The following is a 27,540-nucleotide window of genomic DNA, read 5'->3' on the forward strand; positions in this document are numbered from 1 at the left end:
AGCACTGGGGAAGAAGGAACACAGCACCCGGGATGCCATGGGCTAGACCCTCTGACCCGGCTGCTGTAGGTGACAGCAGGAAGGATACAGCAGCATCCAGTGGCAGCAGGGCTGTGAGGTGCAAAAGGCAAATGTGCCTCAGCCCCTGACACAGGCACGAGCTCTTTGTTTATTCCCAGATAGAGCGATCAGGCAGCAGGCAGCCCACCTCTGCTCCCGATACCTCCTGTAATGCGCTGCTGCCCAGAAGTTCACTGCATCGGTAAAAATGCAAACTGTAAGCTGATTAGATATGCATAGATACTCTCTCTTGATTAGCTCACCATTAATATTTCAATGTCAGAACTGGATGCACACTGCCTCCCTGCTCTCTTCCTTCCTGCTTAATTAATTTTGACCATCACGAACAAGTCTCCGACAGATAGCAGAAATTAAAGTGGGCTGTTCCGTGACTTTGCTTGCTGTAAACAGCTATTTGCAATTCCTTTTCATACATCAACCACCCGCAACAAAGAGATCATGGTAGCAGAAAATGAGTCTGCCTCGTAAGGACTTCAGCACTCCAAAAGAACATTTGCTTATTTGATAGAAATAATCAAAAAAGACAATGCAGTAGGCACAACTCAGCAACAAGATTTGTGTCTCACCTAGTAGTCAGCTGGCTGTTATGCCATTAAAAAAAAAGAAAGGGAGACACTTGTTAATTTATCTTTAAAAAGAAAGGGCCTTTGATTTAGGGCAGCTCATAAAAGCCATAGTATCACCCAGCTGTGAGGGGATGTGATAATCGCTGCAACCCCAGCAGTTGTATGAGCAGCTCACTTCATAAAATGCAGGCTGCATGGCTGCCTAATGCACAGCACACACATCCACGGCTGATAACATGACATGCTGCTAATAGTCTGTTTGATTTTATTGACATGCTCAAGATATATGGGGGCAGGAGGAGCAGTGAGGCAGAAATTACATGGCGGCGTTCATTCCACCGCAGCCCAGGGGACTATCTGCCTTTGTCCGTCCTCCTCCTGGGCCCAGAGGGATGGGGAGTTCTCCTGCGTGACAGGAGGGCAGTTTGCCACCTCCCAGGTCCACGGGGTCCTGACCCAACACACACTGGGCTTGCTATCACAATGTGCCTACCTGGGACCAAAGCGGCACCAGGTTTGCAGAAATGAAATTTTTGCTTTTCTTTGCTGCCACCTGAGCTGCATGCTGCTGCTGCAAAACAAGCTCTCTGCTACTGGACACGCTTTGCATCTCCATCCATTGCTGCAAACCATCCTGCCCCATCCTCCAGCCTCTGCTTTCCCAGGGAATACACCATGATGGTGGTCCAAGGCAAGCAGAAAGGCAGGAGCGGCACGTTGCAGCCTCGCTCGGCTCCATCCCGGCCACGCAGTAACTCAGGCTGTTAAACGCCTGGCCAGAGCTCACCATCTGCTTCCAGTCTTCTAGGAATACCGCTGTGTAATTCAATCAAAAAGGAGAAGATCCTTGTTTCACTGAATCGTAAGTCACTCTTCAAGTAATTATATTTTTATACCCCTATCAGGAGCAACAGGGGCTGTTCATTTTATGGGCTTTAGCAGCCAGAGCCGTGCTTCTGCCAAGGTTACAGCTGGGAGGGGAACACAATTTAACATTTCCTCAGCCACCCAAGGCTTATCCATGTTTTTAGCTTTTTGGTTAGGCAAGTGAATAAAGCCCTGCAGGACCAGGGCCTTTGTCCAGGAGTGCTTTTATTGTGGAGCATAGAAAATGGTCTGTCTTGGACCAGAAGAGCTGACCAAACCATCAGCATGAAGCTGACTCCCAGTGGCGTGAACATGCCAGATCTGCCCTTCCAGGGCAATGCACAGAACAGCTTCTGCAGCACAGCGATTGCTGCCTAACCAGGGAGCAAAATCCTGCTTATCCCAGCAGCTGGAGGAGACACAGGGCTGGATCCCTCGCGTGCTGCCTTAGAAAGGTCAGATGAGATTAGTTCAGGGGAAAAGCATACCAACTTGCTCCATCTGAAGTGCTTGGGATGCAAATCACAGGACCCAAAAAATAAAGGAGTCTTTAAAAGATCCAAAAAGGTAACCTTGCTGGAGCCTTCTGCTGCTCTTTGGGGTAATTTCCCCACTTTAGACACTTTGACTATCCTACTCCTTAGCACCACTGTCCTTCCGTGGGTTAGTTCTCCACCTGCTCTTTCACTGCCCCAGATGTTCAGTCTTTTAAACAGATTTATTCCCTTGACTTTGAAAAGGGCTTCACCATGTTTCCATCTGTGTTTACACTCAGTGCGGGGTAAATTTCTCCTCCTAGCAGATCTGTTCCTTACCAGCAAAGAAATACAACTCAGCATAGATTCAGACAGGAAGGCAGAGCAAAACATTTCCGAACCAGCACTCACTTGGGAGCTGTGCTACGTGCCCACACAAGGATGGAGACCTCCGCCAGACTACCTGCATTATCAGACTGTGCAAAAAGGAAGCGGGATCTGGCCCAGAGCCACTGCTCACATGTCCGCTCTCAGGGCTGGCTCCACAGCTCACCCAGCAGCCCAGATCACACAGCACCGCCTGCCAGTTATTCAGGATGCTGACACCAAACGCTCATCTAGAGCAAGCAAAGCAGGACTGAAACGCCCTGCATCCCACCAAAGGGTCTGACCCAGGCAGCCGGCACCCTACTGGTCAGCCGGGGCTGTAGGTGTTGGAAAGACCCATTCTGTCAGACCTTCATAGCTCCTTTCTCAGGGAAACCCTATCTCCGTGCATGCCTTCTCTTAAAGCAGGACCGGCTGATGCATGAACACAGCCGTTTGTAACTGCCTGGGCAATTTGCGACACAAAGGACAGTGAGCAGCTGCAGCCCAGATTTATCACCTTGCTTACCAAGGCTAGGCCAACACATCTTCACTGTAGAACAGCAGCAAGGCCCTGTAATGACTTCCCAGGCAGATCTACAGATAGCGTGAGCTTCATCTAATCTCACGAAAACAGATTTTGAGGCATTTGGGGGCTCACTGCTTCACCCAAAACTGACATCAACCTTCAGGTTTCAGGGCAGCGTGTTGCTGCTGGCAGATGTGTGTACGTGCTGCTCTCATCAGCATGTACTGTCCCGCTCTGTGTCCTGAAAAATCCTCGTCCCCATGTTCAGATGCCTGTTAAATTACAGCCAGGATCCAACCAGCCCAGCAAACATTTATGTCTGACACCAAGGCCAGAGACTGTCTTCTGTGGGGCTAATATTGCTTTAGCACATCATAACAGGCCAAAAACTTCCGACATTGACAGAAAGAGAGGGCTGGACACTGGGGGTTGACCAAAGCTCCCTGAAGTGCATGGATCCTCCTCTTGAGCAGACCAAACTGCAAACTGCCCATGACAGTCCCGAGCTCCCTGTTACTGTTCCAGAGGATGGGGAAGTTTTTTTCCTCTCTGTGTTACACACTACACACTCAGTCCAGATGGATGAGTCAGTAAAGATGATGTGACCTCTACACAATTCAGGATGCATGAAATTCAGCTAGGAGCTCTGTTCCCTACAGCAAGGGAGGATATTCAGGTGGCCCTGGAGGGGGTTTGCAGGGTCTGCCTCCATCTTCCCAGCAACAGCAGATACAAACATGAGCCAAGCCAGGGTGAAAAAAGGGAGAAGTCAGATTTTTTATGAAGAGAAACATCAGCTGACGCACATAATCACATAGCAAGGACATAAGGAGACATGCTTCTTCCCAGCATTGTGAGCACGCAACAAGCAGGCTGGGCAGCCACTAATGACAGCTATTAAATGATAGATGCTCTGAAGCTTTGCGAGATCAAGTATATGATGTCCTGGCTGTGCTACCAGCAACCTGAACTTGCAAGGGAAGAAGGACCCTCACATGCAGTGGTTCTCTCCTGCGACAACCAACAAGCATGGTTAAGCTCCATGAAAGGTGAACCATAATCAAAGCCATCCCTCCCCAAAATCTCATGTGAGGGAGCCTGCTTGGAATGGTATGGCTTGAAGAGCCCTCCGATAACACCCCTGCGCTCCACGCTGGTACCTTGAAAATGTCAGAATGACAGTAAACATCCTGTGTCATAGAAGAAGGAACAACTGCCTGCAAACTGAACGGAGAGTCACAGGCAAAGGAAAACAAATTCCCTCTGAAACTGAAGTACGGGTTTTCCCATCTGAAACACATGGCTCTGGCACGGTGTTGGGGTCCTTGGGGCTGGCTGGTATTTCCTCAGAGGCAGCAGCTTTGGAGCCCCAGTGGCACGTGTTAGTTGTTGTTCCCATTTATTACAAAGCACTGTTATTATTTACAAAATATACTTTTTATGGACTGTTACTGCATCCAAGTGCAATAACTGGCCTAAACTCAAATCCCTAGGAGAACTGTTGAAAGAGAAGCAATTCAGCCACATATTAATACGACAAGGATTTCCCCAGGTTTAAGGGAACAGAAAATATGTTTTGTACAAGTGAACTAGTTCTTTCTTGCAGCATAAAACTGCTCTTTTCCAATGACAGCAATGAAAGGATATTGCTTCTGTCACCGATGCAACTGGAAATGTATTGCCCCTCTCCAAGAAACCAATGAAAGGACATGGCTGGTTTATTCTCTAAATGAGGCTACTGAGAAATATGCTGCTCCCAGCATTAGCCCAGGCACGCTGCTACTGCCGTGTCCCCGGTCTGAAGGGAGGGCAAAGGCACCAAGTCAGCAGGTTTGGGCCAAATGGCAAAACTGTACCTGAAGAAAATCAAACCATAGTTTGAGAACTAAGCAGAAGAAAGAAAACTGTCCAAATGTGAGACGGAAATGAATCCCTAGCTTCCCTTGCCGAGGCTAAAGCGTGGCTCAGCTGCTGTACAGCGCAGCCAGGATCTGGCCCCTTTTCCTTCAGCAGCTCTGCACCTTGTATGAAATGAGCTTAAACCCTGCAGAAGGCTAATTTACATTTAACCTGTGGCAGGGAGCCTGCCCGTAAGGAAAGCCGCTAGCCCCCTCCCTTTTACTGTGAAGTTTAATGGTCTGGCTCTCTGCTGAAGATTTTAGGTTTTGAAAGTAAAATCACTAAATGCCTCTCAAACCAAGATGATCTGTCACCCAAATGCATGCACCGAAGTGAGCACAGAGAAATTACTGTTTCAGCAGAAGTAAAAATTTCATCTGGTGAAAAGCTGAAGTTGAGTCGATGTTTGTGGTTCCAGTTTCATGCCCATCGCTCAGCGGATCGGGCAAGTTCATTTTGCTCCCCTGCAACATCCTCCCAGGTGACACCTCCCAGTTGGAAGGTAGACAGAAAAAAACTCAGTTGTTGGTTTTAATATGGGAGTTCATCAAATTCTTAAACATGCAGAGACTGGTGGAATATCATCATCTGGGCTTTGCCGCTGGTGCCCAGCATCTCCGCAGGGTTCAGAGCAGTCCCTGCTCCAGGACACATCGGCCCAAGGCCCAGGATGGTGACAGCTTTTACTGAGCTGAACTCTGGAGCAAATTGGCAAAAAATGCAGCAAAAGAGGATTTGCATCAGCGCGAGTGAAAAAAATGAGAGCACATGTAAATCAGGCGTAAGCAATATTGGCACTGGAGCGAAGCACCTCTTGGGCTGGGCTGTGACAGAGCCCCCTCTCCAGTGCCTCGGCAGCAGGCTCCTACCTTTGGATATTTATTAGTTGTGTCAGGAATTACTGAGAGTTCACTGACTGGATAATAATGTGCCAAAGGCAGTTTTTCTACTTTGCTAATGTAATTAAAGAAAGCAGGGGGAAAAGCCTTGCACCGGGGAAGGAACCAGGGTTTCCAACATTGTTGGTTGCTGTCTCTATTGCAAGGATGAGATGTGAAATGTGGAGGGGAGTGAGTTAAGATGACAATGAGGACCTGAGCAGTGATGAGGACCATGCAATTACTCCCAGCTCCGATGGGAGCGTTGCTCTTTCCAAAGAAAGACAAGGGGAAAACAGAAGAGCTGCCCTTGCAACTCCGGAGCTGGACTCATCTCCGGGATCAGGTTTTATGCTGCTGTTTTTTACTTTCATGCCCAAGCACCTTGCATCAAGGCTGGACTTTGCTTTATTTTTGGCACTTCACCTCTTGCTTAGCCAAATCTTGCAGTTTTGGGGGACCTTTTGTTAGTGGCTGGAAAGAGCTTTACGGCAACATTTTTTTAATGCTGCTCTGGTGATCAAACACAGCCAGCAATGTCACTGCATCAGGCCTGAGCACATTTTTCAAGCCCCACAAGAAGAGGGACCACATGGGCTCTGTGATAAAAGCCAAGATGTTATTTTTAAAACAGGGATAGGAGAAGCTTTGGGTGATTTTAAATCAAATCAATGCCTGGACAACAGGGCACTGCTCCTCCCCTCCCTCCACTACCAAGTTCCTCTTCCAAATCCCAGGGCTGTCTTCTGACGAACAACCCTCAGCGTCAACAGGATGGGGCTCCCAGGCTCCGCAGCCATGAGAACGCCCATCAGGAAACCGGCTGCAGGTCGGCCCCCAGCCCGGGCTGTGTGGGAGGGGGTGGGAGAGGCTGCACGCTCTGGGACTGGCTCAGACCCTTGTCTCCTCGGCTGGCCCTGAACACTCTTAGTGTCAGTCACAGTGTTGGCCACCCAACCCCAAACTGTCCCCTGCCTTGGGCAGATGTCTGCTGCATTTATGTCTCCTCAAAGAGGTGCTGCGGGGGCCGTGCTGTGACGCTGCCTGCACACTGGGAGCAGTGGGTATGTCCCCACTGTCTGGTGGCCCCTGCAACATCCTCAGACATTGCTCTCCAGCATCCCCAACAGCTGCTGGTGCCACAAGTCCTTTAGAGCATTGGAAGGTGATATTTGGCAGAGTGCCTTCCCCAGGCCATTATTTCAATCGTGATTTCTTGGTGAGGGGCAGGACAGGACAGATCCGAGATCTTGCAGGCAACTGCTGCGGGTGCAGATTGACCATGAACACTGACATATGTGAAGCTCTGTCAGCTCACACCATCTTTTGGCCCTAGAAATGCAGCATCCGAGCTACAGAGCAAAACACAGGGACAAAACAGGAGCTGCTTTTTCCTGAGTCATGGCAACAGCTCCACTGGCACCCGGTCATCAGAGACCCCGTCAGGCAGCACTCCAAAACAGCCTCGCATGGTAGCGATGGCAGCAGGGAAGGGTGGACTTTCACAGTGTTTTCAATAGCAGGTCAGCAATTACCAGGCAGCCACGACCCTTTTATTTGCTGCCACCATGGAGATGCTAGCAAAGGTCAGAGTACCCAGGCAGCTTGGTTGTACACCCTCTTGGTGCTATTTTCATCCAAGTTACTAATTACACATTACCTATATGTCACCAGGCTGATCGATACTAGTCCGAGGAATCAATACGGACACAGATGATGGTGCTGTTTGCCATTCAGAGCCTGCACAAGCTGGGAAAAACAGGGCGCCGTCGATCCCAAAGGTAGGCTAAGATGCAGGGCGGGATGGGAGGCACAATGCAGGCAGTGACCACACGCTGCCTTCCTAAATAACACTGTGACACAGTCACTGGGACAGCCTCCTGGCCAGGGACCTGCCATCTCCATGCTGCCCCCAGCATCTGCCTGCAACCCAAGGCTGGGGCAAACCTCCCACCTGTCCCGCAGCACGCTCAGGGGAACGACACAGCCCATTTTAACCTAGGTTGCTTTTCAGTCCTTGGGACGTGGTGCCTCTAAAAGATTCACACTGATCTGAAAATGAACGATTCTCCCTCTTTATGTGTTCTTACCTGATGATCAGTGTCTTAAGTAATCACAGGCTACTTCAAAAAGCACAAGGTCTCCTGTATTTTGCTTTGCCGCTTAACTAAGCAAAAGCTGAGGCCATCTCTGCAATGCCACCATGCTTCTGGCAGCAAGAGGGATCTTGGCTGCAGAATGTAATAAAATTTTGCAGGAAGAAGGTCTTGGGACTACCATGAAACTTGGGATTAAAGTGTGACTAAGTAAGGGAATTGCGTAACTGAGGGTTTCTGCCTGTCTTGCTGGAGTCTTATGACTGTTCTGATTCTGTCATAGCGATGCTGGGAAATTGCTCTTTGAAACCAAAAGAGCCTTAGAAAGGCACAGGCAGGTCAGGATCATTTGCCCTCAGCACTGGATTTGTCTTCAGCAGTGAGTTGATGGTGGGAGGATTAGACAGGGAGCAGCGTAGGGTGAAAGCAAACCTCTCCCTGAAGGCTCCCCTCACACTCGACTGTGCCTGTGCCCTCGCCAACGTGCAAAGCTCTGCAGCCTCCTCCTGCCAGGCCGTTTCGCAGGCACGTCTCAGAGACCAGGGAAAGGATCAGCAGCCGTGGGGCGGCTGGGGCTGCATCCAGTTACTAACCACTGATGGATTGCCCACACTCGCCTGCAAAGCAAGAGCCCTTTGCCTCAAAAGCACATGGTGAAAAGCTTCCAAAAAGCAACACAGTCCTTGGTTTTTATTGAGGTTTTTAGGGTACCAAAGGGAGCTGTGGAGGGAGGCTGCTAGTCCCTGCTGCCCGCCTATGAAGACTTGCTCTTCCTAAGCAGCAGATGCAATCCACTTTGGTGCCAGAGCATGGTCACCAGCAACTTAATCCACAGCAGACCCACAATCCTTCCCTTAGTCCCACAAGCCCCAAAAGCAGAAAGCTGCCTGGATTTGCTGTTTGATGGGGTTTACTCGGGCTCTACTCAAAGCTCGGTTTCCACCGGTAGCCAGTCTCACTCCCCTGGAAAGGCCATTCCCATGGGAGCGCAGATGTTCCTGCGCCAGGGAGCAGACACGGTCCATGCTGGAAACCTGGCAGAGGGTACTTTGGTTCTCGGCACCCCCAGCTTTCAGGACACTCCCCTAATGTGGTGGCACTGCTGGGGACTGTGTGGGCTCCAACAGCTTGGAGCAGGACCTCAGAGCTCCCTGGGGCATCACCAATGGGTGCCCGTGGGTGAAGTCGATGCCTGAGTCAGCGTGATGGTCCTGTGCTCTTTCCAGCAGCTTCGCCACTGGCAGTTGCTTGAAAACTGGTCTGAGAGCTTTGCAGAGATAAACTGTAATGTCCAGCTATAAACCCCAGCCCCCTGGCACAGCACCTGGAAGCCACTGGAGAAGTTGTACAGGCACAGCCAGCCCAGCAGAACACCCCTGCCCTTCCCTTGCAGCCCCATATGGCAGGCGACATTTCTCCCTGGCATTAACTCCTATTTTTAAAATGCCAGCAAAGAGACTTTTGCTGAAAAATGACTGTGGCAGGATTTCAGCTGTGCCCCCATTTGCATTCCCTGTCCCTAGAGTTAGCCCCAGGGCCTCTCTCCATCAGCAGTGATGGGCTACAGCTGGGGGTTGGGGCCCGCCCTGCTGACCCACACATAAATGGGGCCAGCTTGGCTACCACAACCTTTTTGGTGGTGCTGCTATGCAGGCTTGGGAGGAGGTATCATAGCAGAAATTGTATTTTAGTGAGCTGGCACCATGCTTAGGGAGTGAGCCTCATCTCTAATCTCTCTGGGGCAGCTTTGACTTTGCTTGTAGGGTGTGAGAGCTGAGCAAATGTCCTGTCTTTTATCCTTCTGCCTTTCCCTGTTGCTCTGCTGCTCATTTACTCTTTCATTAGGGATCATCCTCTTGTCATTTGTGTGGATATGTTGGTTTTTTTGTGTTTTTGTTTTTTTTTCTAAGGGGTGGATGCCAGGCATCAGGAATCATGTGTTCAACGTATGGTGGCAATTAGCCCAGCTCTGAACCCTGATGGCATGTCTGTGTCTGCAATTAATGCTCTGCTCTATCTGCATGAGGTTTCTGTCTTCCTTCTTTCTGGGGCTAGAAAAGACACAGCTTGGATCTCTAAAAGTTAGCAGCAAAGTGTTAAAGACGCAGCTTGAGCCTGACTGCCCTTTGCTGTGGGGCTGCTCTCAGGATTGGGTCTTGTTTGGTTCAGCTTGGCCTCTGCACCTGGATTTAGGTGAGTGTGACTCGGGGCATCTGTCTGATACAGCACAGAGCCTGTGGGGACTGATTCTCGCTCTGCCGGTGCCTCTGCTCCTGCACTTTATGGCATGTTTCATGCTCCTGGCTGAATGCACCTGGCCCTTTATTGGGAAATTAGATTGCCTGAATCAATGTTTTATAGTATTAAGCTTATTTACTTGTGCCTTTGGTGCTCTGCAAAATATCTCAAGTTGTTTTTGTGGGATGGGAAAATGCCAGGACAGGCAGAGGGAAGGTGCTTGTGGGACCTGCTGCACTTCAGGGAAACCTGTGGTTTGGGAGAAACATGGCCCCCTCTTCCTCCCCACTGCTCTGCCAGCATCTTGTGGTGGCTTTATAGGGGTCCTCCCAGTAGAGCCGACACCACAGCGGGGACAGAGCTGGCCCCCCATCACAAAGCTGCTCTACCAAACCTCATGGGCTTGCTCTCCTTTCCTTCTCTGCCACATAAATTCATGTCCCCTAAAACCCCTGCTTTTCTCTGAGATAATGTGATTTTTGGGGAGGAGTTTTGCTGTCACCCAGCTGCTTGCTGGGCTGCAGCTGATTTCTAATGAAGAGCTTCCTCCTTGGGGCGGGAACAGGGAGAAAAATTATGGGGGGCAGCATTTCTGAATACAAATACATTAAGCCATTTAATTCTGTTGACTCAGGGCTGCCTTGCTCTGAATGGGAATTAATCCTCAGTGAACCAAAATTAAAAAGCGCAATACAAAATGCTTAGCAAGGCATGGCCAGGGTTTAAAGCAACCCATTAGCTTGCTCGAACATATCCAGTAAATTTTCATTTGTCAATAACGCTTAGAGCCTACAGTTTATTTACAGCCTGTTCAATATTACCAAAAACGGCTCGGAGCACCTCATTTGTATTTATCTGCCACAGCCCGTTTCCTTTCCAGGGACTCTTCCTAATCCCTTGCTTTGCACCTGCAGAGCCAGACGTGGTGGGGATGTGCCACCCCCTTGAGCAAAGGTAACGCAGGGTTACCCCTTTCCATCCCACTTCTCTCCTGCCTGGGAGGCCACCCTGAGCCGCCTCCAGGCTGGGGCTCTTCCAGCCGCTGTTCTGCACCCTGGGGACCCGTTGGCCACAGCCACCATCCAACACAGTGGGGTGATGGGAATGTCCGAATCATGGCCTCCGAGGGATGCACTGGTCACTAGCGATGGGACACAAGCAGCTGCCTGTGCCCACCCACATCCCAGCTGAGCTGGAGCAGCTGTGGCTAATGGACCAGGCCCCTCCATCTGTTCCCAAATCGGCTCCTGTGGGATGAGCCCTGGTGAGGAAAGCATGTAACAGGATTTCCCCCAAAAGCTGCTTGAACGCTGCTGGGCAGATAACGAAGCCTGGCTGGCCCTAAGGATTTCTCCAAGGAAAGGAGTTTATTCTCGGGCACAGACATGAACAGGCGGTTTAATCTCCTGTTGTGGCTCTTGTCCAGTTGGGGTTGTTTAGTCCAACACTTCAGCTCCTGGAGATGTGGCTCCCCACAGTGGAGATTGGTCTTGGGTGGGGTTTGTCCCTCCACAGGGAGCACAGGACGGGGACAGACCTTCCCCAGCTGCCTGCCTCCTCCCCTCTGCATTAGCGCTTCTCAAAGGCAGAAGTATAAGCAATTGCAATGGAAATATAAGCAAATACAGCATCAAGCAGGGTGCCCAGGGAGGCTGGGGGGAGATGTGGAATGGGGTGGGCAACAGCCTGTCTCAGGTGTAAAGCTCAGCAAGGAAATCCCTCCAGAGGCTTAACTGCAAAGATGGCCCAAATGGGACCGCAAATTTCACAGGAGGCATCTACTAGACCCCAGGAGGTGCAGCAGCCCCCTGCCAGCAGGCAGCCTGGTCTCCACTGCTTGCCACGGCCCCCTGCCCTACACGAGCCTGAGCAGGCAGCAGCGAGCGGGACCTGCAGCCCAGGCTCTCTGCCACAGACCTGCGTATTTGGGCAGAGGGGATTTTTAATAGATTTTTATACACATGGATACAGGAGGCAATTGCTAAAGCAAAGGTCTGCTCTCTTTTCTCCCAGCATTGTTTGCAAGCACCTCTTGTTGCTGAGATCCAGGATGCCGCGAATGGCCAGGCAGCACCCTGGGGAAACCCCATCTTTCCACCCCAAAGAGCAAAGTCCCCGTCACTTGCCTGCTGCTGTCTGCATGTAGCCAGCCAGGGTGCAGACTCTCCTCTCACAGGCTCCACCGGGCAGCAGGACAGCGACGATGGCCAGCAGCGAGCTGAGGGCCAGCAGGGCACAGCCGCCTGCACACAGCACAGCACTCGTCTGAAAGGACACACAGGGCTGTCAGCAAGGTAGTCCCCCATCACTGTCCCTATGATACCTCCCCACAAATTCCCTCTCTTGAAGTGAGAAGTGGGGCCCTGTCATGGGTGGCTTCTCCCACCCTTTCCCTTCTACCTTCTGCTGCTTAAATTCACTGTTGTCTTGAGCCCATGGTTCACCCGTCACCTGGTCCCAGGGGTTATTCGTATTCAGGCTATGGTGATAATAGCAAATGTATTACATGCATGAAGGGCTACATCACTAATACAAGTGCCATTAGATGCCTGCAGTGCATGTCAGTGCCTCCACTGAGAGCTGAAATGTATCTCGTGATGGTGCCCGCCCCTGCAAGCCTGGCAATTAGAAGGTATTCTGCCAATGATGCTCCACAGCGGGTAACCTGCTGCTGCAAAGGTTGCATTGCAGCCAGCTTCTGCTGGCAGGGCAGGCTGCTCCAACCCGCTAGCCCAGCTCGCCTCCAGCAGCCCCACTGGCTTTTCCCTGCAGCAGCCACGTCTTTGGTTTAGCCTCTTTTGCAACAAAACTGGGTCATTTGGGGCTGTTACTCAAACCCAGCTCACGCTGTGGGATGATGTTTTAGGGTGCCAGAGGCTATAGGAGTCCCTGGTGAGCAGCATTTTCCCCAGGGGCTGGCACAGTGTGGAGGGGCAGTGAAAGGGGAGGCCAGCACAGCAGTCTGTCCCCTTGCCATCACCTGGCCAGGGTGGAAGCGGTTTTGCTATTTAATATTCTGGCCATAAGATGCAAGCTGCATCAGCATCTAAAACTGGGAAAAGCGCTAATTTATGGCAAAACAGCTTGTCCTTGGGTGTGGGCACCCAATTCTTAGAATCACAGAATTGTGTAGGTTGGAAAAGACCTTTAAGAGCATCGAGTCCAACTGTTAGCCTAGCACTACCAAGTCCACCACTAAACCATGTCCCTAAGCACCACATCTACCCATCTTTTAAATACCTCCAGGGATGGGGACTCCACCACTTCCCTGGGCAGCCTGCTCCAGTGCTAACCCTTTCAGTAAAGAAATTTTTCCTAATATCCAATCTAAACCTCCCCTGGTGCAACCTGAGGCTGTTCCCTCTTGTCCTATCGCTTGTTATTTGGCAGAAGAGACTGATCCCCACCTTGCTACAACCTCCTGTCAGGTAGTTGTAGAGAGCAATAAGGTCTCCCCTCAGCCTCCTTTTCTCCAGGCTAAACAGCCTCAGCTCCCTCAGATGCTCCTCACCAGCCTTGTGCTCCAGACCCTTCACCAGCTTGGTTGCCCTTCTCTGGACACGCTCCAGCACCTTGATGTCCTTCCGAAAACTGAACATGGTATTTGAGGTGCCGCCTCACGAGTGCTGAGTACAGGGGGACAATCACTTCCCTAGTCCTGCTGGCCACACTATTTCTGATACAAGCCAGGTTACCATTGGCCTTCTTGGCCACCTGAGCACACTGCTGGCTCATATTCAGCCGGCTGTCGACCAACACCCCCAGGTCCTTTTCTGCCGGGCAGCTCTCCAGCCACTCTTCCCCAAGCCTGCAGCATTGCATGGGGTTGTTGTGACCCAAGTGCAGGACCCGGCACTGAGCCTTGTTGACCCTCACCCACTGGCCTGGGCCCATCGATCCAGCCTGTCCAGGTCCCTCTGCAGGGCCTTCCTGCCCTCCAGCAGATCAACACTCCCACCCAACTTGGTGTCATCTGCAAACTTACTGAGGGTGTACTCCATCCTCTCATCCAGATCATTGATAAAGATACTAAACAGAACTGGCCCCAGTACTGAGCCCTGGGGAACACCACTTGTGACCGGCCGCCAACTGGATTTAACTCCATTCACCACAACTCTTTGGGCCCAGCCAGCCAGACAGTTTTTTACCCAGAGAAGAGGACACCCGTCCAAGCCATGAGCATCCAGTTTCTCCAGGAGAATGTGGTGGCGGACAGTGTCAAAGGCTTTACTAAAGTCCAGGTAGACAACATCCACAGCCTTTCCCTCATCTACTAAGCGGGTCACCTTGTCATAGAAGGAGATCGGGTTAGTCAAGTAGGATCTGCCTTTCATAAACCCATGCTGACTGGGCCTGATCCCCTGGAAACTGCTGCACTGTTGCTGTTTCTGTCCTCATTGCAGGTGGCATTTCCAGCTCTGCCAGTGGGATGGCACTGGCAGCGAGGTGGTCCCTGTACCGGCAGGGACATGTACCAGCCCAGCCAGGGGCACGGTGTGGCCAGGGGCGGTGAGGGGACCCATGACGGGTGCCTCCTCCTCCAGCACCCAGCTCGTGGCAGCCTTCAAACAGCACGAGGGCACCTCAGTCCTGGCATTGCAGCAGCCACGTCAAGTCCTGTCATTTCACAACATTTCATGGCAAATTCTGCAAAATGCTCCTGGCTTTGGTGAGTCACCCTGCAGTAACATCAGCGTCTTGGCTCCCTAAAGCAGTACAGCTGTAAGACAGGTCTCAGCCCCATTTTCCTAATAACCTGTGCGGGAGCTGCCATAAGGAGTGCAGGTCCCACCTCCACCCGCCCTTGTCCAGCCCTCTCGCCCTGCTGAGATGTTCTGGTTAGGAATGCACAATTCTTCTTTTTTACTTTTTCCCCTACATTTGAGCTTCTGGGCAACCAAGGTTACTATAGGAACAAACCAAATACATGTTTCCGTTTGCTCCCCCTCACCAAAGAGGTTACAAATCAGGAGTAAATAATCTGCTAAATGCAAGTTATGCTGCAGGAACCACAGGCAGGCTGAGCGGGGGAAGAGGAATTGGGTTTACCCTGTGATGGCTACGGGGGAGTCCAAGCAGCTAAAAAAACCCTCCCGACCCTCCAGTGCTAGCGGTGCTGCCCCGTGGTGTGGCACTGACTTACATCTACCTGCGTTATTTACTGCTGAGCTGTTTTTTAGCAGCTGGACTGGCTGGTGCCTGCAGGGTCCTGCCGGGGAGCTGCTGCCACTCCAAAAAGGGACACGCTGGTGCTGGCAAGGGACGGGCCAGGGGAGCACGGGCACTGCCCCGACACCCTGGTGTGAGCGCTTCCCCCAGTGCTGTGCAGTGATTAGAAATCAGCATCTTATTTATAGCCTATTTATATACTGCACAAGCAATGCAAACACTGTCCCAGCAATAAATTAATTTCTGACATGCAATGTAAAAGGCATGGCCATGCAAACAGCTACCAAGAGAAATGGAGAGGCTGTTTCAGCAGGGACTGTGGCAGCAGGGGTATCTGCTCCTGTCTGGTGCCTTCCAAGCCACCGAGACCCAAAGAGCCAAGTGCTGCTTCCGGGCAAAAGAGACGAGGTTGGGACACCCCCAGCAGGGACCAGCCCCTGGCCCCATTCACACCCTGGGAGGGACCCACAGGGTTTGGGGTGGGATGGGTGACCCCATCGCGCAGACACCCTCCCAGCGCAGGGCCCCGCAGGGAGAGCAGCTGCAGCCCTTGCTCTGCACCGCTCCCAGGGCAGCAGTGCAGTGAGGAAATACGGACTCACAAAAAAAAAAGAAGGATTACTCTGCCCAGCATCTGAATTTCACCTTCCACCCGGCAACATGGAAAACCATCCTCCTTTGCGAGGACCATTAATTATTTAGAGCAATGAATTTTTCAGCAGAAAGGGGTCTTGTGAAGCAGGCTTGTTCCTCTCTCATGTGAAGCATATTATTTTTAACGATCTAGGTTCTTAATTATGGTAGCTCAAATCCCCTAAAAACTCGCAGCTCCTGCTGGAAACAACCTATGAGCCGCTCAGATTGCTAATCCCCACAGAAAGGTGCAAAGATGTTTTTCAAGACATAGCACCAAGAAAAAAGGCACAAACAGGATGGGTGCAGGTGAGTGTTACACTGAAAGAAGAGCTGGGTCTGGTTTGGGTCCTGCCATCAGGGTCCATACAGGCAGCAGCAAGACTGCAGGGTCCTGGGGCCAGCAGCACCCTGATGTGCACAGTGGCGGCCAACAAACGACCAAATCCAACCAGGCCTTGGCAAAGGGAACTAAGGTCGCATTTTGAATAAATGTGTTCAAATTCATGTGGGCAAAAGGCGTAGGTAAATGGTGATGTTTGTTTTCTGCCATGTGGGCCAGGGATGCTGAGCCACCGAACAGCCGCTGGGCAGCTCTGGGGGCAGAAGGGATAATGCAGCTGAGCAGTTTTGCTGGGGGGCACAAGGGATGGCAGTGGCGCAGCTGCCCCAAAATAGGTGGCAATAGGAAAAGGCATGAGGCATTTCAGGGCAGATTGCAAGAGACCCTGCTGCAAGCCGGTGGTCTTAGTCTGGCTCCTACTGTATCCTGGTATGCAATGGCCAGAGCTGCTTAAACACAAGGTGCAAACTTTTTTCCCTAACATGTTGTCATTACCGGCCAAAACACTGGATAAGCTCTTGTAAAACAAATTTTGCTTTTGTCATAACCTTTCCAGGGCCTTGGCTGGGAATTATCCCAAGTGCTTCTGCCCTATATTAGAATTGCACCTGCAGATCAAACAGCCACTTCTGAAGAAAAATAATAAGGCTTAAGTTTGAAGAAGTCCATGGAGCAAAGGTACCAAACAGTAGCAGCTAAAACCCCTCTCTGTCCAACTGTGTGGCACCTCCGTCTCTCCTCCCTGTTTGTGCCTGTTGCATCTTGAGCGGAAAGGAGAGGATGCAGGAAACAGGATGCAAAGGCTGAAACCCAAAAATAGATGGGGGTGGGAAATAAACGGGATGCATCGAGGCCGTCTGTGAGAGCCCAGCTCAGGCACGGGCAGGAAAAAGCTCATTCATCACAGCAGAGAGCACAGCTCCCAGTGCAAAACCGGCCAGGGAGAAGCAGGACCTCGCTGCCCAGTGGGCTGCCTCTCCCCAGGCGTCGCAGACCCACGTCCGCACCAGGGGAGACCCCCTCCGGGGAGCCTGGCAGCCCGGGGCTGTGAGCTATCCTGCCTCTGCCGTGCTGGGAAAAGACATAAAACCATATCAGATTTTCTGCTCCCACTCTCAGGGAGATTAATTGTTTATCCCCAAACAAATTAATAGTCCCCTGGTGGGACTGTAAATATGCCTTTATGTAGCGTAATAAATTCTGATTAACAACAATCCCCTACCCATTATTTTAATGTTTTACAGGTCTGACACGTGCCATGGCTATGCCATTCACTAAGCAATAAATCTGCTGAAGATGCTGTTTCATTCACCAAAAAAAATCAAAATTAAAATATCACACAAGGACCATCCTGGGAAGAATAACTTAATATCCCTAATGAAAGTTTTTAAAAAGTTATCCCATCTTTTGAAGCCAGCATCCATGATCTTTACAGTTTAAAGTGAAAATGGCAAAGAGAGAAAAAACTGTCCGCTCCAATGAGTTAGTGCTGAGAAAGAGTACCTGGTGTTTGGCTTGGTGGAGATAAACCAAGCTGGCAAAGCTCCTGCCATCACGTCCTGTGCGCTGGGTCACACCCCAATGCACATTAGTTTATTAATGCAATTTATTAACTGGAACTTGACAACCCCTGAGAGCTGCCATCCCGAATGGGCCCTGTGGTACCCGGAGCAGTAGGCTGAAGGCAAGGTTAGAGACTGCTTGGGTATTTCAGCCCTGCTCAAGTGCTTAAGCATCTTTGCAAATTGGGGCAGAAAATAAATACCCTAAACAACTAGGAAATAAAGCCACGGGCTGAGAGTGAAGGTCACAGAGTGTCTGGCTTTCTGGGGGTGTCTGTTGAGGTAGAAAAGGTCTCCGAAACCTCAAACGAGCTGGGGAAAAACTGGCTGTAAAAGCAACTGCAAGAGAAGAGGGGGCAAAATTAATCAAACCATTTTCTCTTTTTACATGCGGTCCCCTCCCATCAGAGCTCTGTGTGATTAAATATTCATTCAGGGAAGATGTTTTGGGGTTAAACTGGATAGTGTTATACCTGGAGAGGCAGAAACTGAATGGACACCAGGGTTTTTAACCTTGTTAAAGAAATAAATCAGTGCTGGACGGAGGTGCTGAGTGGGGACCTGAGATCTGGGATTTGCAGCAGTGCTGGCAAGGACTCGGGAGGCCACACCAGGGGCTGATGCTGGGAAGTGGATGCAGATGTTGGCAGCTGGGTCTGGCTCTGCTGCGTGGCTTGAGATGCCCCTGGCCAAGCTCCTGATAGAGAAGGAGTGGTCGCCACCACCTGTTGGAGGGCAAATAAAGAGGGCTGGAAAGGATCAGTACAAATACTCAGACTGGTATCTATCTGCAGGGCAACAGCGGCGCTGGAGCAGCAATGCTGCCTCCTCTCCATCCCGGTGCCCAATGGGGTCTCTGCATGTCCCTGCACCCCACGAGTCGCTGCCACTGGCACCACGTGGCCACCAGGTCCTTCACTCCTCCCAAACTTTCTGGTGAGTTTTGCACTGGACCCTAAAACCCCTGCTTTCATCCACACCACACTGGCGAGACTGCCCTGCACCCAAAACAGCAGTGCCATCTCCTTGGGCAAAGTCGCAAGAGGAGATCTTGGTAAAAACCAGGAATATCCACCTGGGCACAACAGAGAGGCGCCTGCCTCTGCAGGAGACGCTGCGTGCGCAGGGGTGGGTGGATCGAGCCTCGCAGCTTGTTCATATTTCCCCCACACAAGTCACAGAAACAAACATCCGCCATCTGGTCGGCATTAAAGCGACGGCCAGGAAGAGGATCCCACACGTCCTCATCTTCTCCTCCCTGGCAATTACCTTCCTTTCGGCGCCATCTGAGAGCTTTCTCCTTCCTATTTGATCTTCCCTCTCCATCCTGTTCCCATGCAGATGCTATCCCCTGCCCAGCAGCGCTAGGAAGTGCCCGATGTCATCTGATGGGAACAGTGGGAGCAGGTCCAACCTCCCCAAACCAGCCCGGCAGTAACGCAGAGCCCCAGGCATGATGCTGCCAGGGAGGTGGCTGATGTCTAAGGGTCCCCTGAGACAGAGTGGGCTGGGGCACAGGGATGCAGAGGAGGCAACAAGGCTCCAGTCCCCATTTCTTCTCCTTCAAATGAAGGATTTGGATGATGGGGACCTGCCTGTGCTGCAGCACACATGGCGGGTATTTCTCCCCAGCCCAGATTTAGCTGCTCACACACAAAATTCAGCAAACCCCTCCCCCAGACGCAGCTCGGCCAGTCCTGGCCTTCCAGGTAACTTTCCCACTTTCAAGTTAATCAAGGGCATTCAACACAAACACCAGAGGGGTTAATGCCCAAACTGATTCAAGAAAAAAAAATGCATTTTTTTAATTAGGGAGAAAATAAGAGACAGATAATATGTCTGATGAATTACAGCTGTCTTTCTTCCAGTGTCATTGCATCTGGGGATGCTGGAAAGCAGTTCTTAATGGCACTGCTTTATCTAAAAGGATGATGGATAGTGGTGAAAGACAAAAAAAAGGGAAAAAGTAAGACATTAGCACATCAATGGTGTGCCTGTGACCTCCATCAAGGGATGCGAACCAACTTAATGAAATTTTAATTAGGCAGCAAGCAGTGCACTGTCGCTGGGTACCAGATCAGACCTTCTTACCCGCACTCTCTTATTATCCTTCCTTGGGATAAGCCCTTTCCCGGTGCTGGCAGCAAAGCTGGGCTCATCATCTTGGGCCAGGGAACAGCCTGCAGGTCACAAAGCTCTCCCATCTGGCTTTTCCTTACACAGCCAATGGAGAGGAGCCTGAAGGAAGTGGGACTTGCAGCCTCGAGCGGATGGAGGGAATGTCCTGCCATCAAAATGTCCCTGCTGTGTCCCCACCCCCCTGAGCCAGGCTCTGCTCCGGGCCCTACAAAGGGGAAATGCAACGTTCAGCCCAAAATGTCTCTGATGCGCCCAGGCACAGGGTTCAGGACGCCCTGTTTGTCCAGCAGGTTTGTGGGCAGGCGACCCAGCGTGAACAAGTCATCACTGCCATGAGCGGCCACATCTCAGCTAAGCCCAAGCAGTGATGCTGCAGCTAATACCCACCTCCCCACGCCTCTGTTTAAGCAAAGCAGCTTCCGTCTCCCGTTGAGAGCGGAGTTCATAGAATTAATCCCGAGAGCAGCCTGTCCGTATTTTCAATCAACTTGACCTTCCACAGCCCACCCATAAGCTGGCCCTGTCTCAGCACCCCTTTCAGCCCAGCTTAGTGATGAGCGTTCACTGGTCAGTGAGTCCTGGTTATGGTTTGCTCCTCGGGCACTGAAGCATGGGGCCAGAGCCCAGGAATTACAGGTTTCCCCAACACCGGGTATTTTCTCTTCTATTAATGTAGGTCAAAAAACTCTGGGTGGTTAATGAAAGGAGATAAAGTCTACTGCAAAGTAATATGCATAAACGGTGACTTCAAGAATTGCTGAGCACTTACACCTCTTGCCAAGGTTGTGTAAGTGCAATTAAAAATCAAACTGACTGGTAGACAGAGTAAGCCTGGAAGGATCTGCTCTCTTGGGAAGTTCTTAGGATGAGGAGCTAAAAGCTGATTTGCCAATAATCCCAAATTAACACACTGGCCTGATACACGGCCCCTGGAGGCAGAGCAGACTCTGCCCAAGAGCCAGTCTCGCATGTGGCTCCCTGCTTGGGTCATGTCGCAAGCTGAGAGCTCCCAAAACACCGAGCTTTCCCTTGTGCCAGAGCCTGTGCTAGAAGAGGAGCAATGGATTTTCCAAATATCTTCCCATCTCCACGAGCACCCCACGTGCATTTTCACTGGGAATGGGGCTGTGTAGCTCTGCAAATCTGATCCCAGTGGGCAAGCCTCAGATTACATCAGGAGCCCAGTGCTGAACTGACAGGCTGAGAAACTGGCAATGAAGGTTTATGAAACCTTTCAGTGTTTTCTGATAAAAGGGTAAGCAGGTTTACTGTGCATTTTCACTACGCTGAATCATTTCAAGTCCTGTTATGGGCAACAACCCAGGACAGACCCACTCAGGGAACTCCTGGGGCCGTGTAAAGCCTTCCCTCCTATCCTGAGTGGGTTATTGTGTGCTCCAGCAGGGCATCACTGGCTTCATAGGCGAATGGTCCATGTGGTTTTAACCTGAATACCATGGGCTGATCAGCTTCTTTGTTATTTTAGATTACATGCTTGGCAAAGCCTGAAAATAACTGGAGACTATCTGGAAAAATAAAAATAGAAATTTGAAATGAAGCAGCACTGGCTTCCGAAGTGCAGCATTGAGACAGGAACCCATGAGCCAAATGCTCCCACTGAAAGAGAAAATAAATTAGCTCAGGATAAAGCACTATTTTGCACGCACACAGGGATCTGGCACAAAAAAAAGAAAAGTAGTGAGATGCAATGAAGCAGCTCAGAGCTCAAAAGCTCACCTGTTTTTCCCAGCTCTACCAGTTGGCCTCCCAAGAGCAATCCCCTCTCCCCATGGCACCTACACCCCTTGGGATGCCCCTCTCCAGCCCTCACAGCTCCAAGTCCTCCCACAACAGATCCTCCTTGGATGGTCAGTGTAAGGGCCCCACTCATAAATTGGCTGTGGCCATCCCCATCATCCTCCTCTCTCCTCACCTGGCTCCAGCCAGACCCTCTCCAGTTTCCATCAGCTCCTGCAAGGTTTCCGCCTGCACAAGACAGCCTGGCCACAACATCTCCAGGTGTCACGGATATTTTATTGTATTCCACCCCATCAAATCACCATCATGATGCTGAGCACGGTGCAAAGCCCCAGCAGCCTGAGCTCTGACAGGGTTAAATTAAAGGTACCCATGATATTAGAGAGCTGCAAAGTAATTATGAAAGGAAGCAGAAAAAAGCCAGCAACTCTAAGCAGACATGAAGGCCCTCTTAAGAGAAGAAAGGCATGTTAATTAACCTCTAGACATGATTCAAGGCATCATTTGTAGCATGATTAACATAATCCCCCAAGTACAAACACACAACTGGCATTAACGATCATTTGCAGGGCTGAACGCTCCCCCACCCCTTCATCAAATCGGCACATTTGAACAGGGAAACCTTCAAACCGTGGTAAGTGTGCACGTTTCAGGAAACAAAAAGAACAACATTCCTCGGGGATGGACATCCCGGCTGTGGGCTGCTCCCACCCCCTGTGCGCTGCAGGTGGGCATCCTCCCCAGGTGTGCTGTCAGCATCCCCCCCAGATGTGCTCTCAGCATCCCCCCAGGTGTGCCATCAGCATCCCCCCCAGATGTGCTCTCAGCATCCCCCCAGGTGTGCCATCAGCATCCCCCCCAGATGTGCTCTCAGCATCCCCCCAGGTGTGCCGTCAGCATCCTCCCCAGATGTGCTCTCAGCATCCCCCCCAGATGTGCCACCAGCTTCACGCTAGAAGAGCTCCTGATCCCCACATCGGCTTTTGCTTCCTTTGCTCCCCATAGCCACCGCTTCACACCCTTCTCGCCAGCCTCCACCACTTCAGCAAAAAGCTGGTGGCTGTTTTCAAAAGCTCCTAGATTCCCATCCACGTTAAGCTTTTGGCTTTCATTTAAAGAAGGAGCTTCCCACAAGATTGCTTGAAAGATTGGAAATGAATGTCACAAGTTCTGAAAGCAAAGAAAAAAGAGTCACGATTTCCCCTTCACTCCAAAAAGGAAAACCTCCTGCTTGAACTTGCAGATGGAGTTCACAGAACTCAGCTCCCCCTGTCCTGAGCACTGAGGCGTGCAGGTTCGGAGGGCTGCTCATGCAGGAAAGTCAAAGCTGTTGCCTGCCTTAGCAAAGCTGTCAGGGATATTTTGTCCTATTCCATCCCATCAAATAACCATCACAACAGGTATTCTCATCCTCATCATGGCAGAAAGCTGGTAGGGGAGCACTTTCCCCTGAAAAAGACTGCACTCCTTGTTGTTCATGAATTATTTGGATGGCATTAATAAAGGTGACAAGGATGTGTCAACAAAATCCCCTGTAAACTCCACTCAGTACCCTGATATTATTCATCCCTACCACAGCCCAAGCGCAGGAGCTCAGAGGCTTTGTGTTATGTTATATTCTGGATCTAAAGGCTTTTCAGAGGCTATGGGATGGCTGAGGCTGTGTGTAGCCAAAGCTTGTTCAAATGAGTCACTGCTGAGCTTCATTCTTATCTTCAAAGTTTGTTATTACTCGGAAGTGTTTATCTGAATTATGTTTGCAAAAACATCTGAACAAAGGCCAACTAATGGAAATTACAGCATTTTTGCACGTTTTTATATAAATAGGAAGGATTGTATGCAGCCTGTTCTTTTCTTTGCAATTCACAATATTTGTCTTTAATGACAATTCTAAGGACCATGACGGGATTTAAGCAACCGCAGCGCAGACCTGGCATCCTGGGAGAGATAACAGCACAGCTTCACAGCAGGCTGAGAAATTCAACTACTGACACCCATTGTGCTGGGCACAGCCACGACCTCTCGGGATTCAGCCCTCGTATTGGGATTTCTGCAATAGAGCGACCCGGAGCAAATCAAAGCTCATGTGTTTTGAGCGGCAGTAGTGAAATCACACTCACGACCTCAGGGTAAGAAGCTCAGAATAAAAGGGAAGGGAAGGGAAGGAAAGGGAAGGAAAGGAAAGGAGAGGAGGAAGAAAGGGCAGGGGCAAGCGGGCGGCGGGATGCTGGGACCAGGCTTTGTGTGGTCCCCGCGCACACCCAGCGGGGACAGGCAGCTGTTTGTCACAGCAGGACACCACAGCAACCCCAGGCCCCACGGGGCAAGCGGGGAAGCCTTGGCCTCCTTCCTCCCAAAACCTGGCAAGGGCATCACCCTGGGCTGGACAGGCAGGGGAACGGCCGCAGTCCCCCACGTCCAGGCTTGATTTCTGGATCCTCGTGTCCCAGGGGCAGCAGTTTTAGCCACCCCTCTGCTCCTCTCCCGCTTAGCAAACTCAGCCGGCAAGCGATGCTCAATGCCCTGCTGGGGAGCACCAACCCTCTCCTGCTTCTCTCCCGACTCCCTCCCGCACGCCCACGCAGGAGCTTGCCCGGGCGGGTCGGAGGGATTTGAGGCCCTGGCAGTGAGGCACGGCCAGGAGCCCCGGCGGGTCAGGGTGCCCAGGTCAGACCTGCGGCACTGCCGGGGCCACGGCACTGCCGGGGCCATGGCCAGGACGTGCACTGCGGCCACGCTCAGGCTGCACTGACCACCACACCAGCACGAAGACGCCCGGGAGGTTTCTGTGCAGCATCCCAAGTGCAGCCAAGCATCCCAAAAAGGGATGCGGCCCCACGGGGACCATGGGGCACCCAGGGGGTGCTGAGGGGCAGGACACGGGGGATGCAGGGGATGAAAGGGGTGCTTGAGAGCAGCACGGGGGGATGCAGAGGATGCTCGGGAGCTGCATGGGGGATGGAGGGGATGCCTGGGATGCTCAGGGCAGGACAGGGATGCTGGGGCAGGTCTGGGGGACAGGACAAGGGGATGCTGGGGAGCCTGGGTCAGAATGGGGGATGCTGGGGTGATGACAGGGGGACCTCGGGGAGGCGAGGAGGACAGAGAGATGCTGGAGAGCCTGGGGCAGGTCTGGGGGGATGCCGGGAGGTGACGGGGGGACGGCGGGGAGCCCGAGGCAGGCAGGGGGGTGCCGGGGAGGCGATGGGGGACGCCGGGGAGCTCGGGGCATGTCGAGGGGACGCCGGGGAGCCCGGGGGAGGCGCGGGGGGCGCGGCGGGGGGGAGGCGCTCACCTGCCAGGAACCGGAGGGGATGTCTCCGAAGCCGCCGGGGCCGGCGGAGCCGTGGCAGCCGCGGGGCGGCCCGGCGCAGCGCCAAAGCAAACCGAAGCCGGCGGCGGCTCGGCCGGGCGGCAGCAGCCAGGCCGGGGAGAGGAAAGCGGCGGCGCAGGCGGTCAGGAGACCGGCGGAGAGCAGCGCCCAGAAGCAGCCGACGCCGCTGCACATGGTGGGCCGGCGGGGCAGGGAGCCCGCGCCCCGCACCGCCCCCGCGCCCGCCACCGGCACCGGCACCGACAGCATCGGCGGCGCCGCAGCGCGGCCGCGCAGCCGCCGCGGCGCGGAGCGGCCGGCGGGGCCGGGCGCGGGGCCGGCAGCGCTGCCCGCGCCCCCTGCGCGCTGCCTGCGCGCTGCCTGCGCGCCGCCCCCCCCACGCCCCCCCCCCCGCGGGGCGCGGCTGAGGCCGGGCGCGGTTGCGACACCCGCGGCGGGCGGGGGAGTCCTCGCCCCCCCCCCCCCCCCGCGCACACGTTTTGGGGTGTTTTACGCCGTTTTCCCTGCCCCGCTGCAGGCTGCGGAGCCCCTAAAGAGTCGTTTTATTCCTGGCGTTATCCCTGATGTCGTTACCCCCCCCAGCGCCCGCAGACGGGGATGCTGCGGCTGCAGCCTTCCCGGACAGGGACACGCGTGGGGGCCGCGGCTTGGCGGGGAATTTCTCGCAGCGCGGGTGTCACCGTGGGGGGCTTTAAAACGCACGCACAGCCCAGGGATCCACCGCCCCTCCCTGGGAGATTTCTCACTCGGGGTCTGCTCGCTCGAGGAATACTAACATTAATTTTATCCTTTAATCTCGTAGCTTTCTCCAAAGAGTCTTAGAGGCAGAACGGCTGCCCGGAATTCGGGCTTACTTTAGGTATAAAAGCTGCGCCTCCCAGCGCAGATGAATTTTTTTTTTTTTTTTGTAACAGGCTTCTGAAACTTCATGGATCAGCCAAGGTTTATTCCTCTTAAACCTCCCGGTCGCTTTGCAGCATGAATTGATATCTTGTGCTCCTGCCTCGCAGATCTCACGGGGTTTTCTCGATCTCCAGAAGCCCAGCTGTCCCCCCGAGCGGTACCCACGTCCGCCAGCCGCAAGCCAAAGAGGCTGACCCTTTTTTAAATATAGCAAAAAGAAAAAAAAAAAAAGATTTATCCTGCCCTAATGTCCTCAGGCGGCTTTCAGGCACTTACTGCCGATACTGCTGCGACAGAGCTAAAGGTATTGGGCAGCTTTTGGTCAAAAAAAAAAAGAGCTTTCCCTTCCGATCGGGGCTGGGTTGGCTGGCGCTTTAACCGCAGCCCTTGCGGGGGGTGGCCCCGCGGCTGCCGGAGCGGGGCTTCGCCGCTGAAACCCCTGCAGAGGCCGGAGCGCCGAAGCCGGGGGCTTGGCACCCTCTCCTGGTGTGCGCCCAGACTGCGGGGTCCCCGCCGCGGCCCCAGCAGCGGGAAAGCGATGGGCAGAGGATTTGCACTTTACAGCTGAATTCACGGGGTTTACAGCTGAATTCCCTGCGGTTGTGGCTGGGGGCAGTTTGAGCTCCGGCCGGGGGGGAGTGTCTTTTTCGTGCATGTAAAAATGTGCGTGCTTGTTAGCCTGTGACTTCCAGGAAAGTTTTGAAGGGACAAAATCACACTCAGCCTTGTCTTTTCCCGATATCCCTGGTTTGCAGAAATACCCGACTGCTGTCATGTGCTGCATCACTTCTCGTACTCTTGGAGGCATTTAGAAAAACAAAAGGGAGAAAAAGCGTAAATGGAGAAACACAGAAAATGGTTTTAAACTAGATTTTTTTTTTTTTTTACACTTGGTTTTATTCAAGTATTTATGACACCATAAATGACCAAGAATTTGGGAAAAACACTGTGAATTGGAGAAAGGTCATCTGAGGTGAGTCCCTCACAACGCTGGCAATGCCACCTGGACAGACCGGAGGTAGGAACGATCCGGTTTGTTTTCAGTAAATCAGAATAATTCCAGGGTGGCACGGAAGCCCTGCAGGAAGGGCTGTGAGGAGCAGCCTGCAGCAGGGCCAGGGCTGGCGAAAAGCTGCAGAAACTGCTGCGAGGGCTCTTCTGTTTGCCATGGCCGTGCTCCTGCTCAGTGCTCCTTCCCCAGAGCTCAGATGCCCAGGGATCGTCAGCTGCAGGTCACCGACGCAGCTCTTTCTGCCGCGATTGAGGCTTTTTCCCCCCCCATTTTGTTCTGTATTACACTTCGAGGTTCAGGTTTTTACACACCCACTCACCCACTGAGAGTCAGAGAGAAACCCCTCGCCCCTTACCCGTGCCCATCCACCAGGCACAGAGGGACAAACCTTCCTCCTTGGGCATGTGCTCAGTGGAAGGAGACAAGGAGGGGTTGCAATGTTTTAATAAAATCAGTTAATTTTTTTTGCCAGGCTGGGACGTGGGATAATTCCCTTCTTTGAAACGCTCAGCACAGTTGAGAAGCCAGTGCCAACCCTCCCGTTCCCATTAAGGCTAATGGACTGAGGTCAGCCACAACCAAATTTGCAATGAATTTTACGTGTGCATGCAGCCACTTGTTTTCCCATTAAAAAAAGAGAAAAATACAAGTCTGGAACTGAAGCTGCTGCGATTGCAGTTTTGGAGCACCC

At 52.3% G+C, this 27,540-nt stretch overlaps 1 protein-coding gene across 1 annotated transcript in view; it reads right to left on the minus strand.

The window, feature by feature from the left end:
• LHFPL7 (LHFPL tetraspan subfamily member 7) overlaps window positions 1-25,183 on the minus strand; it is a gene marked incomplete at both ends in the record, with an annotated part of 64,183 nt that extends 39,000 nt beyond the window's left edge. The window contains 2 exons of the mRNA XM_082328601.1: window positions 12,123-12,261; window positions 24,896-25,183. Of these exons, the coding sequence (XP_082184727.1) occupies window positions 12,123-12,261; window positions 24,896-25,183 (427 nt within the window). The remainder of the gene's footprint in view (window positions 1-12,122; window positions 12,262-24,895) is intronic.
• Between the last annotated feature and the right edge of the window lie 2,357 nt (window positions 25,184-27,540).

The sequence above is a fragment of the Platalea leucorodia genome, assembly GCF_965183815.1.
Source record: "Platalea leucorodia genome assembly, chromosome: 16".
Classification (NCBI taxonomy): domain Eukaryota; kingdom Metazoa; phylum Chordata; class Aves; order Pelecaniformes; family Threskiornithidae; genus Platalea; species Platalea leucorodia.